Source organism: Pelodiscus sinensis, chromosome 7, assembly GCF_049634645.1.
Source record: "Pelodiscus sinensis isolate JC-2024 chromosome 7, ASM4963464v1, whole genome shotgun sequence".
Classification (NCBI taxonomy): Eukaryota; Metazoa; Chordata; order Testudines; family Trionychidae; genus Pelodiscus; species Pelodiscus sinensis.
In genome coordinates this window covers 54,595,278-54,613,009 of record NC_134717.1, presented here as the reverse complement: position 1 = coordinate 54,613,009, position 17,732 = coordinate 54,595,278, and the positions used below count along the sequence as shown (strand labels likewise).

The 17,732-nt window shown below is 42.6% G+C and overlaps 1 protein-coding gene across 6 annotated transcripts in view; it reads left to right on the top strand.

The window, feature by feature from the left end:
• RAPH1 (Ras association (RalGDS/AF-6) and pleckstrin homology domains 1) overlaps positions 1-17,732 on the top strand; it is a 174,198-nt gene that overhangs the window by 121,136 nt on the left and 35,330 nt on the right. For 5 of the 6 annotated variants that reach the window (XM_075933801.1, XM_075933804.1, XM_075933805.1 and 2 more), the window contains one exon: positions 4,427-4,501. The exons of the other annotated variant lie outside the window; for it this stretch is intronic. In XM_075933801.1, the coding sequence (XP_075789916.1) occupies positions 4,427-4,501 (75 nt within the window). The remainder of the gene's footprint in view (positions 1-4,426; positions 4,502-17,732) is intronic. 6 annotated transcript variants of the gene reach the window in all.

Genomic DNA, 17,732 nt, shown 5'->3' with positions numbered 1-17,732 from the left:
TCACTGCTGCCGGGGGTTCCCCTGTCAGTACCACCCAGATACTACCAGCCCTGCTCGGACGCCACTGCCACTGGGGCTCCCTGGCCCAGGCTAACCTGCTGCTGCCCAGCCCTGCTGCTGCTGCCAGAGGTTCTCTGGCCAGGGCCAGCCAGCCACCCCAACCTCACTGCCACTGGAGATTCCAGGGGTTCCCTGGCTGGGGCTGCCTGTCTGTTGATGCCAGGGGTTCTCTTGCCTCAATAACAGCAGGCCAGGGCCAGTCCTGCTTCTGCTGGGGCTTCCCCGGAGCTGCCTGGCCGCCGCATGGCCCTGCTGCTGCAAGGGGTTCCCCAGGTAGGGCAGGGACTCCCCATTTGCTGCCTGGGCCAGCTGACATTAGAGATTCCCTGGCCAGGGCAGAGGCTCCCCCGTTCACGGTCTGGTCCTGCTGATGCCAGGGGTTCTCCAGCCAGGCTGGGGCTCCCCAGTTGCCACTTGGCCCAGCCACTGCTGGCCCAGCCAGGGCTCATTCTCCCAGCTGGCTCCCGCTCTCCACCTCTGGGGCTTCTTGGTCCTGCAACATCTGTGGTTGTGTTGGACCACGGATGTTGCCAAACCAGAGAGTCCTGGATTTGGGAGGTTCAACCATACTACCCTTACCTGTCACAGCTTACAATGTGCCCAGCGAGTCTCTCCTTGTCTCTCTTTACCTTCTTGTCCACTTCAGAGGACACACCCTACATTCCAACTTGGAGGTTCTACACCTCATGGTTTCAGACAACTAGAAAGCTCCTGTTCAGTGGAGGTGCAGAAGATATTGCATAAGAATGGCCATACTGGGTCAGACTAAAGGTCCATCTAGTCCAGTATCCCGACAGTGGCCAATGCCAGATACCCCAGAAGGAGTGAACAGAACAGGGAATCTTAAACAATCCCTCTCCCGTCACCCATTCCTAGCTTCCGACAGAGGCTAGGGACACCATTCCTATCCATCCTGGCTAATAGCCATTGATGGACCTAAATTCATCATGAATTCATCTAGTTCTTTCTTGAATCCTGTTAAAGTTTTGGTCTTCACAACCTCTTCTGGCAAGCAGTTCCACAGGCCGACCATGTGCTGTGTGAAGAAAAACTTCTTTTTGTTTGTTTTAAACATGCTACCTGTTAATATCATTTGGTGTCTCCTAGTTTTTACGTTATGGGAACAAATAAATAACTTTTCCTTATTTACTTTTTTCATGCCAGTCATGATTTTATAGACCTTTATCATATCCCTCTTAGTCTCCTCTTTTCTAAGCTGAAAGGTCCCAATCTTTTTAATCTCTCTTCATATGGGACCTGTTCCAAACCCCTAATAATTTTTGTTGATTACCCAGCAGAAAGTTCTCAACAGAACATACTTACCAGCAAAAATGGTCCGGGTTTTGGATTTGATGATGTTCCCAACAAAACTCCCCAATATCCAGGACTCTTCCACATATCTTAAACTAGGCATTGGCCTGAAAAAGACTTGGGTTATCTCTAAGCTCTCTGAGTATACCTAGTAGCTATAATAGTCTTCCACCAACCAGGAGAAAGCTACTCAGTACTGTCATGCCCATCTACCAAAAGTTTTCTCAAGCACACAGTAAACCTTTCCCATAACCTCATCTTCCTACTGCCACATGGGCCTGAACCCTGGTACTGAAAGGAATGATCTGTTCTCCTTACATACCTCTCTGTGAAAAACCTCCTCCTTCATAGCAAATGCCTTCTCTAGGAGAAATAGCTGATTTATGGTGTTCTTTGGTAAAGGCCACTTCCAAAATGATTCCTAAAGTATCCTCCCAAGTTTCACGTGAACCAATTGATTTATCCTGATCTTCTACCCCAAGCCTTACCAAGACAACAGGGAGGCTATATATTATACACCCTATATGTCAGGAGAGCCCTAACAGTCTATCTGGACAGAATGAAGATTATCAGGAAATACTCTCTCCCCTCCCCCCACCATCCTCGTTTTTCCTCTTCATGCAGAAAGCTCCAACAGCTCAGCAATATCAGCCAAAAGACTCTCCAAGTGGGTCTTGAACTGCATCAGACACAAGTTTGCAACATGATCCCTCCAAATACTGTCCATACATACCCCATGTGGCTGATTTTTTCATTCTTGAAGTCAACAATGGATGTCCCTATCTCAGAAATCAGTAGAGTGGTGACACAAGCGTCAGTTCACACTTGTGCAGAGCATTATGTTATCACTGGGGACTCTGCTGTCGATGCCATCTTCGGCTCCACAGTACCTGTAACTGACCCAGCCCCAAAGTCGCAGCCCTCCACACTGCTCGGGAGCCATCTATAGGACACTACTCAAAGCTGTTCTCTTCGTGCAGTAACAATGTGTGTCCCTGTGAGGGTTCTACAACCTGCCCTTCTACTTCTGAGTTCATGTCAATAACACTGGTAGAGAAGGAACTGAGGTGGGATTAGTCTGTGCACGCTGGCTAGCCTTGGCACAAGGAGCTAGCATGTGTACTAGCCTAATAGCCACTGCGACCAAAGATCTCCAGTGAGCAGTGTGGGAATGCAAGTGCACCTACAGTAGAGCACCCATAGGGGAACACATCTCGAAGAACCATAATTACTGCACAAGGTGAGTAACTTCTTCTTTGCTAGTACTAAGATTTTAAACAAAACATGTTTTTTGGACTATGGATACAGTGTGTACACTCAGACTTGTTTAGACTGAAAGAGTTTTTTAAATGTTATCACTTCTTAAACGTTAGTCAGTCTCATGTGGGTAAAGGCTATGATGTTGAAAAATGTATTAGCTGGCCGTGGTCATAAAAGATGTGATCGTAGGGTATACTAGCTAATGCTTTATAACTAATATGTTTGAAAATTCTAGTTTAAGTTTCTGTGTAACATAACATGTGCCGCGCTGATTGAGTTAAAGCTTGAAGCCTGTCTATAGATTTTATCTTGACCAGCTAAGCATGCTTTAAGTTACCCAGTGCCAAGTTTATACTTGATTTTTCAAATGTATCAGAACTTATTAGATAACATGTCCCACCATTACATGTTTAAAACCTGATCTACCCAAGGATGTGGTTGACCATGACTAGAATATCTTTAAATATCAATCCATATCCTTGGTGATGTGTGAAAATATGCATATATGTTAGCTAACATGTTGTAAAAGAGCACTCATTTTTGCAGTCTACACAAATGCTCAACGGGAATTTCTTTTTTTACCCTTACTTCTCCTGGAATTAAAATTGGCATCTCTCCAAGGTGAAACATGGAATGCTCTGTTTCTGGACTTTTATCCTTCATACGTGTTGTTCAGTAGCAATTATGTCCTGAAAGGAGATCATCAAGTCATTCCTCCTTCCCATCTTCCTTTGTGGCTGATGCAGTTTATGTGTAATTGAAGTTCTTGGGCAATGCAATACCCATTTATCATTTGCGTGTCTCCATGGAGAGAAGACTCCCACCACAGGTAGAATCTGACTTCTGCCAAATTTACTGATGAAACAGCTGCCTGGGAGAAATGTCGAAGAAGCTATCCAAGAAGGAAAGCCATGCTTTAACAATTGTAAAACCTGAACAGAAGGAATGTATATCTTATGCTTCATGTTGCTTTTGTCTTATTGGCATAAGACATTGAGGAGGGAGTTATATTTTTATCTGTTCTGTCATCTGGGTCACTTCCCCAGTGTGGATTATTGTTAGACAAATTCTTGTAGGAGAGAGAAGAACTTGGTGTATTGAAAGAAAGAATGAATATATGAGACAAGAAGATATCTGTACATGAAAAGTTTAACTTGTTGGCAGTAGTTGGCACAGTTAGTTACTCTCGTTATTGTAAGGTGTTTTCTTCCATTTTGGAAGTCCTGTTCTTGGAAATAGCAGCCAGGGTGCAAAGCTTGAATAGCATGTCCTGGTTCCATGACTGTCAGTTCTGTACTGTCTTCATCTCTGCATTGCAGAAGCAGCAAGCCCAGTTCTATAAGATTTGCCAGATGCAGATAGGATTTTCAGAAGTGTCTCAGTGACTTAGTAATGCAAGTCCCATTAATTTGTGCTCCTAAATCACTTAGGTACTTTTTAAAATCTAACCAGTATTTTGTAGAAACGAAAACAGTAACCGGTAAGAAAAAAAATTCTTTACGTGTATTTTATAACTTTTATGTGATTCAAAAACAGGTGAAGAGCAAAGTGGTGTGTTGTAATAGCAGAGCATCTTATTAAACCTTTGCTTTCAGTCAAGTATTTCTGGAATTCAGGGTCTAGAGCTCGTTAGTTTTATGGCTGGGAAGAGTTTATGTGGGGAAGTTAAGTGCAGAAAGTTTTTAGGTGTTTGCTTAAATTCTGCTTGTCTACTATAATCAATACACTATAAAATTACTGCACTGATTTCTTTTGACTTATTTTCTTTCTCTCTCTCTCTCTTTTTCTGTACAAGCACTCCTATCTGGACAGGGAAACATCCCTCCTTCTGAGAAACATTGCAGGAAAGCCTTCTCATTTGCTGACCAAGGTGATGCATCATCTTTCCACCCGCATGTGACTTTTTTCTTGTTGATAGAATGCTGTTTCCACTTGTGGGTTTATATGCTTAATGTTCACTTCTTCTTCACCCCTCTCTCCAAAAAACCTCTGTTGCATTTACTAGTGACTTTTCCTCTCGTCAGACTGTTTTTAAAGGATGACTCATTTTAAATATACTCTGAGGTAATGCAAATATCCAGCAAAGATTCCAAGTTCTTGGACAGCTTGTAATATTCATGCTTGCATTTTTAGCTAAAAATCAAATGGAGTCTGTGGAATATAAAAGTTTGGTTCCCCTCTGCTTTACAGGTATAAAAATCAAGCTGTGGGAAGCACATACAGGCAGTCCCCAGGTTACGTACAAGATAGGGACTGTAGGTTTGTTCTTAAGTTGAATCTGTATGTAAGTCGGAACTGGCGTCCAGATTCAGCCGCTGCTGAAACTGATCAGTTTCAACAGCGGCTGAATCTGGAGGCCAGTTCTGACTTATATACAGATTCAACTTAAGAACCCCAGGCATCCCCAAGTCAGCTGCTGCTGAAACTGATCAGCGGCTGATTCCAGGAAGCCCGGGGCAGGGGCTTCCTGTAGTCAGCCACTGGTCAGTTTCAGCAGCGGCTGACTTGGGGACGCCTGGGGCAGAGCAGCTGGGGTGCTGCTGGGTTGGTCCAGTAGCGCCGCCGCTCCTCGGCGCTACTGGACCAACCCAGCAGCACCCCAGCTGCTCTGCCCCAGGCGTCCTGATTCAGCCGCTGCTGAATCTGACCAGCAGTGGCTGAATCAGGACGCCTGGGGCAGAACAGCTGGGGTGCTGCTTGGTTGGTCCAGTAGCGCCCAGAGCGGCGCTACGGGACCAACTGGCAGCGCCCCAGCTGCTGTACCACAGGTGTCCGGAGCAAAGCCACGGAGCACGGGGGCAGCGGGACAGCCCAGACGCGCTGTGGCTGTCCTGCTGCCCTCGGGCTCCGTGGCTTTGCTCTGCTTTGCCCCCCCCCTTCCTTCCCCCTGGTCTGCAGACCGGGGGGGGGGGAGCAAAGCAGAGCCAAGCCGCGGAGCGCGTGGGCAGCGGACAGCCCTGTCCGCTGCCCACGTGTTCCACCGCTTTGCTTCCTCTCCCTGGTCTGCTGGAAACCAGGGAGAGGAACGGCCCCGTTCGTAACTGCGGATCCGACATAAGTCGGATTCGCGTAACTCAGGGACTGCCTGTAGATGTTTTTTCCCTTACTGCCAGAAAACAGTAACGCCCTTCAGATGAATTAAAATAGCTAGCAACAGCTTTTCTTCATACTGGAAGAAGGATACAAATTTACTATTTTGAATGCTCTTTGGTGTAGTCTGGGGGAAAAAAAAAAAAAAAAAGCCTTGTAAGACAAACTCAGAAGTCTGTTATGGATAACACCTAGATTATTTCCATAAAATAAGGAAAGAGTCATTAACACTCCAAAAGTTACTCCTCACATTTTAATATATTGCTACCCACTTTTTGGCACTGTTCGTTATGTTGGGAATCTGTACCTCCCTGTAGTTTGGAATTGTTATACCAGAAGAGGTGAAAGGTACCGATTGTGATTCTGTTTGGTGATGACCAATTGGGGGGATGATGTTTTTATTATTATTATTATTATTATTATTATTATTACTGAAAGTCTTGCACATCCATTAGATCAGAAGTCACATTTCATTGTTGTTTACCTCCGGAGTACCACTTCTAGTTTAAGTGTTCTAGGGAAAAGCTGAGGCAAGGAATATATACAGATTATGCCAATATAATAAAGCAACTAAGGCATTTTTGATAAATATTCTCAGGCTGTTTTTTGCCAATTATGCTTTAGAAGAGGTTTTTGGCGTATTTTTCTCTAAGCCATGCTGGTGTTAGCTAAAAAGTTACGTTTTCTGAGGAAACTTATTCCAGCTGCTGTGTAATAAATGAGCTTTTACAACAGCCCAGAACAAAAGTTATTTTCTGCTCTTTCCCAGTCCTCTTCTCCTTTTACCTTTTTAAACCCCCTTAACAGGTTTGGATACATGACAGTTAAGAAATATGATGCCATGGAAAAAACCTTTGAAGGTGCTTTTAGTTTTATGTCTTTCCTCATGTCTTTTGTGCTTCCAGTGGATTGTGTCGCAAAAGGGTGTTAACGTGTACACAGTTGCCAAGGTATCAAATGAAAATGTGTATGAAAAGTATTAATTCTACAGAGTAATGCAATCTAGTTTTAGATAAAGCAATACATTTAAAATAACTAGAAAGCTAAATTTTAAACTTTTTGGGGGGAGTAGGAAATTCTGTATACAGATTAATATTGCCCAAGTGCATTTGTTTATGCTTTCTTGCTTGCAATTAGGGATGTTAGTTATTGTTGAATTGAATAATCATGTAACCACACAAAATCTTATTGGTTACATGATAATTCAGTAATCCTCAGGGGCAGGGCTGGCAGCCAGTGCACTCCTGGCACACTTCTGGGGAGCTCTCTGCCACTCAGTGCTGCTGCTTTTCACAGAGGCTCCGCATGCAGACTTGTGCCCACCTGCTGCTCCGCACTGCTACCTGTGTATCACCCAAGTTCCCCGGGGACACAGACTGTGCTGGTATCCTGCCTGTTCTTTCCTTCTCCCCACTGTCCAGTGCTGCCATCTCTGGGGGTGGGGACAGCCCCGCAAATCCAGTGCTCATGGGGGGGGGCAGTTTTTAAGCCACCACCGTCCCCGCCCCCGTCCCCCAAAACATTGGCTCCTTCCTCCCCCCTCCATTGCCTCTGTGGGAGGGGGGGGGGCAGGCAGCTTCCCCATCAGCCAATACGCATGGAAAGCTGGCTTGAAAGCCAGCTTCCTGCATCTACCAGCCCTCCCTCGCCCTCTGCACTACTGCCTTTCTATCAGAGGCACAGCACAGTGGGTGGGGGCAGGTAGCTCTGTGGGACCCAGTGTGCCCCCCCCTTGTTGCTTCTCATACAGAAGACAGCAAGGGAGAGGGGAGTGCATGTAGTTGTTAGGATTAACTGATACGCCCAGGCTTACTGGTTAATCGTTTACATGACTATACATGACTATATGCTAACATCTCTATTGCACATCCTTTAAAGATTAAAACTTTCAAATATTAAATTAAAAACATTTCTGGTTTTAGGACATCTCGTCTACCCCATTCACTTGAATGAAGTATAAACACCATTGCTTAAGTAGTACCATGTTATTGGTAGATAACAGATACGTTTGTCTTAAAAAAAAAAAAAAAAAAAAAAAAGCCAAATACAAGGAATTCAGCTGCAAAAAATGTTATTCGTGTACAATAGACTGTAAGAAGTCACAAAATGCTAAGGGTAAGGTTCTTAGAATAACATTGACTCACATACATTACATAGCCTACATCCTTTGTGTTTAAAAACAACACAGAACATGTTTACTTACAAATTTAACATGGAATTATGACACATATGGGTGTAATCTGCTCATAAGAATGGCCGTACTGGGTCAAACCAAAGGTCCATCTAGCCCAGTATCCTGTCTGCCAACAGTGGCTAATACCAGATGCCCCAGAGGGAGGAATCACAATATGTAATCCTCACATGATCACCTCCAGAGAAACAGAAACTAGGGATACCATTCCTACCCATCCTGGCTAAAAGCCATTGATGGACCTAATCTCCATGAATCTATCTGGCTCTTTTTTGAACCCTGTTAAAGTTCTAGCCTTCACCATATCCTATGGCAAGGAGTTCCACAGGTTGACTGAAGAAAAACTTCCTTTTGTTTTAAACCTGCTGCCTATTAATTTCATTTAGTGATCGCAAGTTCTTATATTGTGGGAATAAGTAAATAAGTTTTCCTTATTCACTTTTTCCATGCCAGTCATGATTTAATAGACCTCTATCATATCCCTCTTACTCTCCTCTTTTCTAAGATGAAAACTCAAAGTCTTTTTAATCTCTTCAAATGGAACCCATTCCAAACTCCTAATAATTTTTGTTGCCCTTTTCTGAAACTTTTCCAGTGCTAATATATCTTTTTTGAGATGAGGGGACCACATCTGTACGTAGTATTCAAGATGTGGGCATACTTTGGTTTTATATAGAAGCAATAAGATATTTTGTGTCTTATTCTCTATCTCTTTTTTTAATGATTCCTACTGTTCTATTTGCTTTTTTGACTGCCACTGCACACTGAGTGGATGTTTTCAGAGAATGATCTACAATGACTCCAAGATCTCTCTTGAGTAGTTGTAGCCAAAATTAGTCCCCATCATATTGTATGTATAGTTGGGATTATTTTTTCCAATGTGCATTACTTTACATTTATCAACATTAAATTTCATTTGCCATTTTGTTGCCCAATCACCTAGGGTGTGTCTAGACTACAGGGTTTTGTTGACAAAAGTCCACTTTTGTTGACAAAACTATACCTGCGTCCACACTGCCTTTGAGTTATGTCGACATAACATCGACAAAACTCAGCAGTTTTGTCGACGTATGTAAACCTCATTCTACGAGGAATAACGCCTTTTGTTGACACAGTTCTGTCGATAGAAGGTGTTATTGCATCTAAACTGTCCTTTGCGTCCACGCTGTTATGTCGACAGAGCGGCTTGCTTTGTCGACAGAACTGGCTGTAGTCTAGACGCTCTTTGTCGACAGAAGATTTGTCGACAGTATCTGTTGACAAAACTTCTGTCGACAAAACCCTGTAGTCTACCCTTAGTTTGGTGAGAACTTTTTGAAGCTCTTCACAGTCTGCTTTGGTCTTAACTATCTTGAGCAGTTTGGTATCATCAGCAAATTTTGCCACCTCACTTTACCCCTTTCTCTAGATCATTTATAAATAAATTGAATAGGATGGGTCCCAGGACAGACCCCTAGGGAACCCCACTAGTTACCTCTCTCCACTCGGAAAACTTACCATTTATTCCTGCCCTTTGTTTCCTGTCTTTTAACCAGTTATCAATCCACAAAATGATCTTCCCTCTTATTCCATGACAACTTACTTTACTTAAGATCCTTTGGTGAGGGACCTTGTCAAAGGCTTGAAATCTAACTATACTATATTCACTGGATTCCCCCTTGTCCACGTTTGCTGACCCTTTACAGAAACCATATTGACTTCCCCCAACTAATTATATTCATCCTTGTATCTGACAATTTTATTCTTTACTATAGTTTCAACTAATTTGCTTGGTACTGATGTTAAACTTACTGGTCTGTAATTGCCAGGATCACCTCTAGAGCCCTCTTTAAATATTGGTGTCACGTTAGCTATCTTCCAATCATTAGGTACGGAAGCTGATTTAAAGGATAGGTTACAAACCACAGTTAATTGTTCTGCAATTTCCCATTTGAGTTCTTTCAGAACTTTTGGGTGAATGCCATCTGGTCCCAGTGACTTGTTACTGCTAAGTTATCAATTTGTTCCAAAACCACCTCTAATGATACCACCTTTTAGCCTTTTTTTTGGAAAGTTTTAACTGTGCTACTTTCAAAAATTGCATTAATTTAAGTTTTTTTTAATAAAACAGTAATATTCAGGTGCTGTTGAAATTCACTTAATAGGAGAATCACTGCAAATTGCCAGCTTTAGAAATAAAGCTAACAAAATAATTTAGTTATTCAAGAACAGTACATTATAGTGTAGCTTAGTTTTTTATCTATTTCTAGTCACTGTATGCTGTTATATTTTGCATTCATAAGATATCACTATAGCGATTACTGCTTTGAGAAGTAGAGCAAAGCTGACTTTTTTTGAGCATTTTTGGGTTACGATATTTGATGTGAAAATAAGTGATATTCTGCCATTAGATGTAATTTCATTAAGATTTATTGTTTGCATTAAGCTTATTTTAGGCCTTAATCATACAAATGCTTGCATGGGTAATTGTTCACTAGAGTAGGCCATTGAATCTGGGAATTGTACTTCTATTTCCAATTCCAAGGGGGTTCTAAACTATTTGTTAGTGGAAATAGGGGAGGGTTAGAAGATTAAATAAAAAAACAAGTTAAAAATTATTTAGAAAAGTTAGCTGTCTGCAAGTCACCAGGACCTGATGAAATGCATCCTAGAATACTCTAAGAAGCTGATAGAGGAGGTATATGAGCCTTTAGCTATCATCTTTGAAAAATCATGGAAGACAGGAGAGATTCCAGAAGACTAGAAAAGGGCAAATATAGTGCCCATCTATAAAAAGGGAAATAAGAACAGCACAGGAAACTACAGACCAGTCAGTTTAACTTCCATGTTAGGAAAGATAATGGAGCAAGTAATTAAGGAATTCATCTGCAAATATCTGGAAGAAAATAAGGTGATAGGTAACAGGCAGCATGGATTTGTAAAGAACAACTCATGTCATACCAATCTGATAGCTTTCTTTGAGAGGATAACAAGTCTCGTGGATAAGGGAGAAGCGGTGGACGTGGTATTCTTAGACTTTAGTAAGGTATTTGACACTGTCTCGCATGACCTTCTTATCAATAAACTAAGCAAATACAACTTTGATGGGGCTACTATAAGGTTGGTGCGTAGCTGGCTGGATAACCGTTCTCAAAGAGTAATTATTAATGGTTTACAATCATGCTGGAAGTGGGGTTCTGCAGGGGTCTGTTTTGCGACCGGTTCTGTTCAATATCCTCATCAACTATTTAAATATTGGCATACAGAGTACACTTAAGTTTGCAGATGATACCAAACTGGAAGGGGTTGCAAGAGCCTTGGAGGATAGGGTCATAATTCAAAATGATCGGGACAGACTGGAGAAATGGTCTGAGGTAAATAGGATGAAGTTCAATAAGGACAAATGCAAAGTACTTAGTTTCACACATACAGAATGGGAAGTCATTCTTCTGCTCTAATCTGTGATGATTAGGCTTCAGTTGGAGTATTGTGTCCATTTCTAAGCACCACATTTCCAGAAAGATGTGGAGAAATTGGAGAAGGTCCAGAGAAGAGCAACAAGAATGTGAGCTATCAGGGAAGACTGAAAGTAATGGGCTTGTTTAGTTTGGAAAGGAGAAGACTGAGAAGGGACATGATAGCAGTTTTCACGTACCTAAAGGGGTGTCACAAGGAGGAGGGAGGAAAAATAGTTGTTCTTGGCTTCTGATGCTAGGACAAAATGCAATGGGCTTAGACTGCAGCAAGGGAGGTTTAGGTTGTACATTAGGAAAAACTTCCTAACTGTCAGCATGGTTAAATACTGAATAAATTGCCCAGGGAGGTTGTGGAATCTCCATCTTAAGAGCTGGTTCGATAGACATCTCTCAGGTGCTTGATCTTTCCGTGAGGGCAGGGGACTTGACTTGATCTCTCGATGTCCCTTCCAGTTCTAGTGTTCTATGATTCTTTGAGTTTATGATTCTATTTAAATTTCTTATTTTCTATTTGTTTTCCATTGCAGGAGAAATGAATTGCTAATGCTAAAAGTGATTAGATTTATTAGTATGTCACATTTCTAAAATGTAGACAGATGTGTACAACAGTTGTCAGTTTGTGGTTGAATGGTTTGCAGCTGTATTCAGATATATTAGTGTCACCTGCCTTCTCATGAAAATAATATTACATGGAATGAGGGATGTAATTAGCTTAGTGCACTGTCTTGTTGCATAGGCTGTTTCTCGTTTATTAATCCTCTTTGTGTCTTGTTTCAGGGATGGTTATTTGATGGTGTTTTGGCTTCGAAGGGGAGAGGAGGCAGCTTGGTTAGCATGTAGCAAAGTTTGAAAAATACCAATGCTTATTGAATCATATGTCTAAACACCATCATTATCCAATTATACTTTTGGAAAAATATGACAATATGTAATTCCCCATCCTGCATCAATGAAGCATTACCTGCCAAATCTGCTTGGCATGTCTGTTAGTTTAAAAGAAAGACTCCTGTTTAATTATTAAATAACTATTTGTAAAAGTCACGTTTTTAGTTTTGCTGTGATTTTTCTTATACGTGAATTTTAATCTTCTTGAGCATTTTCTGCAAGTAAATTTTTTTGAAGGAAATGGCAATTTTAGAATTTATTGTTTGTAAAATAATATATTAACACAAGAACCAAGGGGTCATCAAATGAAATTAAGTAACATTTAAAAAAAAAAGGAAGAAGTACTTCACAAAATGCACAGTCAACCTGTAGAACTCTTTCCCAGGGGCTGTTGTGAAGACCAAGACTTTAACAGAGTTAAAAAAAGAAGTAAATAAATTCATGGAGGATAGGTCCATCAGTGGTTATTAGCCAGGTTGGGTGTGGAGGTGGGGAGACGTATCCTTAGCCTCTGTTTGTCAGAAACTGAGAATGGGAAACAAGATGGGTCACTTTTCTGTCTCTGGGGCAATGGCATTGGCCACTGTTGGGTAGATGGACATTTGCTCTTACCTAATATGGCCATTCGTATGCTCTTATTTAGTCTAAAATTAGTTAAAATATTGCAGGAAGTGATCAACAACATGGATTGGTCAAGAAAACTTATGTCAAACCAATCTAATATACTTCTTTAACAAGTATAGGAAGCCTTGTGGATGGGGAAAGCAGTAGATATCTCTCAACTTTAGTAAGGCTACTGATACAATCTCACATGACCTTCTTATAAACAAATTAGAGAAATGTAGCCTACTTAGAAGGTGAGTGCACAGCTGGTCGGAATAGTATAATCAGAAGAGTATTTGTCATTGGTTCACAATCAAGCTGGAAGAGCATATCGAGTCCAGCAGGGATCTGCCCTGTCTCTTCTTCAAATCTGGAAAAGGTGCTCTTTGCCTCTCAGCAAAAGGTGAGGTGGGACAGATCGTTTAGCGTAAGTCATTACCATGTATCGTAAGGGACTATTCAAAGTAGAGTGCCCCATTAACACTCCTCCAGTCAGAACAGAAAGGAAGATGAGTGGTTACAGATGGTTGTAATAAACCATAAATCCAGTGTTTCTGTTCAATTGTTAGTGTACAGGCAGTCCCTGGGTTACGCGGATCCGACTTACGTCGGATCTGCACTTACGAACGGGGCTTTTCTCGCCCTGGAGGACGCGGGCAGCAGGACCGCCCAGACGTGCCGCGGTCCCGCCGCCCGCATCCTCCGGGGCGAGAAAAGCTGCTCCGCGTCTCCCTAGTCTGCTGGGGGGAGGTCCCTCCCAGCAGACCAGGGAGACGAGGAGCAAAGCCGCAGAGGACCCGGGCGGCGGGACCGCGGCATGTCTGGGCGGTCCCCCCGGCCGAGTCGTCCGTGGCTTTGCTCCGCGTCTCCCTGGTCTGCTGGGGGGGGGGGGCGCAGCTAGTGCCCCCTCCCCCCCAGCAGATCATGCTTTTCTCGGGACGCCTGTGGTAGAGCAGCTGGGGCGCTGCCGGTTGGTCCCGCAGCACCGCTTTGGGCACTACTGGACCAACCCGGCAGCACCCCAGCTGCTCTGCCCCAGGCGTCCCCAAGTCAGCCGCTGCTGAAACTGACCAGTGGCTTACTACAGGAAGCCCGAGGCAGAGTTGCTCTGCCCCGGGCTTCCTGGAATCAGCCGCTGATCAGTTTCAGCAGCAGCTGACTTGGGGACGCCTGGGGTTCTTAAGTTGAATCTGTATGTAAGTTGGAACTGGCGTCCAGATTCAGCCGCTGTTGAAACTGATCAGCAGCTGATTCCAGGAAGCCTGGGACAGAGCAACTCTGCCTCGAGCTTCCTGTAGTCAGCCGCTGGTCAGTTTCAGCAGCGGCTGAATCGTCGACTTACATACAGATTCAACTTAAGAACAAACCTACAGTCCCTATCTTGTACGTAACCCGGGGACTGCCTGTATTGTAGCGTTATTAATTCAAGCTGTGATTTTGAAAGGGTTGTGCGGGACTGATAGGTCAGATCTATAGTGCTTGGTTTGTGAAAACAGTCTTGAAGTACATAAGTTATGAAATGAAGTGTGGATAAATTGTCCTTTCCTAGTGAAGACAAGACACGAATTAATAGGCTGAAATTACAGCACAGGAGATTTAAGTTAGACATTAGGAAAATCTTCCTAGCTTTGAGGGTAGGTAAGCACTGGAATTAATTATCTGGGAAGATTATCCTGGAGGCCAAATTTAGGCTGCTAGGAAAGAGACTGAAATCCAGGACCTCTGTGGTGGCATTCTCGGAAATGCTTCCAGTTCCACGCGCAGGGCCAGGTAGGCAGGCGGAGCTTCAGAGTCTCAATGCGTGGATGAGACGATGGTGTAGGGAAGAGGGGTTTAGACTTATTAGGAACTGGAGACACTTTTGGGAAAGGGGGAGCCTATACAGGAAGGATGGACTCCACCTAAACCAGGGTGGAGCCAGACTGCTGGCACTAAACATTAAAAAGGCCGTAGAGCAGTTTTTAAACTAAGAGATGGGGGAAAGCCGATTGGTGCGGAGATGCACGTAAATCAGAGGGAGACTTCTCTTAGAGGAGAATCCATTGATAGAGATTGTCTAAGCTGTAGTCAGAAAGAGAGGAGGGAAGAGGGCAAACCATGGGCCAGAGCAGACAAACAACCGCATACAAAGGAATCCAATGCATCCGGGAAGGGCAGACAAATAACCAGTGGCAAATTTCTAAAGTGCTTGTACACAAATGCTAGGAGTCTGACTAATAAGATGGGTGATCTAGAGTACCTCGTATTAAATGAGGAGATTGACATAATAGGCATTACTGAAACCTGGTGGAATGAGGAAAATCTGTGGGACACAATCATACCGGGATATAAAATATATAGAAAGGATAGAGCAGGCCGGGTGGGTGGCAGAGTGGCACTGTATGTGAAAGATAATGTAGAATCAAATGAAATAAAAATAGTAAGCGAATCAACATGTTCAATAGAATCGCTATGGATAGTAATTCCATGCTCCAATAATAAGAAATTAGCAGTAGGGATATATTACCGACCACCTGACCAGGTCAGCGATACTGACATTGAAATGCTGAGGGAGATTAGAGAGGCTACCAAAATAAAGAACTCTATAATAATGGGGGATTTTAATTACCCCCATATTGACTGGATACATGTCACCTCAGGAAGAGAAGCAGAGAGAAAATTTCTCAATGGCTTAAATGATTGCTTCTTGGAGCAGCTGGTGCAGGAACCCACAAGGGGAGAGGCAATTCTCAATTTAGTCCTGAATGGAGTGCAGGATCAGGTCCAGGATATAATCGTTACAGGACTGCTTGGGAATAGTGACCATAATATAATAACATTCAACATTCCTGTGGTAGGAAGAACACCTCAGCAGTCCAGCACCCTGGCATTTAATTTCAGAAAGGGGAATTACACAAAAATGAGGAGGTTAGTTAAACAGAAATTAAAAGGCACAGTGACTAGAGCCAAATCCCTGAAAGCTGCATGGAAACTTTTTAAAGACACCATAATAGAGGCCCAACTTAAATGTATACCCCAAATTAAAAAACATGGCAAGAGACCTAAAAAAGAGTCACCGTGGCTTAACCACCATGTAAAAGAAGCAGTGAGGAACAAAAAGGTATCTTTTAAGAAGTGGAAATCCAATCCTAGTGAGATAAATAGAAAAGAACATAAACACTGTCAAATCAAGTGTAAAAATGTAATAAGAAAAGCAAAAAACTATTTTGAGGGACAGCTAGCCAAAAACGCAAAAAGAAATAACAAAATGTTTTTTAAGTACATTAGAAGCAGGAAGCCTGCTAAAAAACCTGTGGGTCCCCTAGATGATCGAGCTATAAAAGGAGCAATCAAGGACAATAAAGCCATTGCAGAGAAACTAAATAATTTCTTTGCTTCAGTCTTCACGGCTAAGGACGTTGGGGAGATTCCTGAATCTGCACCGTCCTTTGTGGGTGATGAATCTGAGGAACTGTCCCGGACTGAAGTGTCATTAGAAGAGGTTTTGGAACAAATAGAAAAACTTAATGTTAACAAATCTCCGGGACCGGATGGCATTCATCCAAGGGTTCTAAAAGAACTTAAATGGGAAATTGCTGAGCTATTATCTGTGGTTTGTAACCTATCCTTTAAATCGACTTCCGTACCTAATGACTGGAAGGTAGCCAACATGACACCAATATTTAAAAAGGGCTCTAGAGGCGATCCTGGCAATTACAGACCGGTAAGTCTAACTTCAGTACCGGGCAAATTAGTCGAAACAATAGTAAAGAATAAAATTGTGAAGCATGTAGAAGAACATAATTTGTTGGACAAAAGTCAACATGGTTTCTGTAAAGGGAAATCCTGTCTTACTAATCTGTTAGAGTTCTTTGAAGGGGTTAACAAACATGCGGACAAGGGGGATCCAGTAGATATAGTATACTTGGATTTTCAGAAAGCCTTTGACAAGGTCCCTCACCAAAGGCTCTTCACCGTGTAAATTACATGGCCATGGGATAAGAGGGAAGGTCCTTTCTTGGATTGCGAACTGGTTAAAAGACAGGAAACAAAGGGTAGGAATAAATGGTAAATTTTCAGATTGGAGAGGGGTAACTAGTGGTGTACCCCAAGGGTCAGTCCTGGGACCAATCCTTTTCAACTTATTTATAAATGATCTGGAGAAAGGGGTAAGCAGTGAGGTAGTAAAGTTTGCAGATGATACCAAACTGTTTAGGATAGTCAAGACAGAAGCAGACTGTGAGGGACTCCAAAAAGATCTCACCAAACTGAGTGATTGGGCAACAAAATGGCAAATGAAATTTAATGTGGATAAGTGTAAAGTAATGCACATTGGGAAAAATAACCCCAACTATACGTATAGTATGATGGGGGCTAATTTGGCTACAACAAATCAGGAAAGAGATCTTGGAGTTATCGTGGACAGTTCTCTGAAAACTTCCACACAGTGTGCAGCGGCGGTCAAAAAGGCAAATAGGATGGTAGGAATTTTTAGGAAAGGGATAGAAAATAAGACCCAGAATATCTTACTGCCCCTGTATAAAACTATGGTACGCCCACATCTTGAATACTGTGTACAGATGTGGTCTCCTCACCTCAAAAAAGATATTTTGGCCTTGGAAAGGGTTCAGAAAAGGGCAACTAAAATGATTAGGGGTTTGGAACGGGTCCAATATGAGGAGAGGTTAAAGCGACTGGGACTTTTCAGTTTAGAAAAGAGGATACTAAGGGGGGATATGATAGAGGTCTATAAAATCATGAGTGGTGTGGAGAGGGCCGATAAAGAAAAGTTATTTATTAGTTCTCTAAATAGAACTACTAGAGGACACCAAATGAAATTAATGGGTAGCAGGTTTAAAACTAATAAAAGAAAGTTCTTCTTCACACAGCGTGTAGTC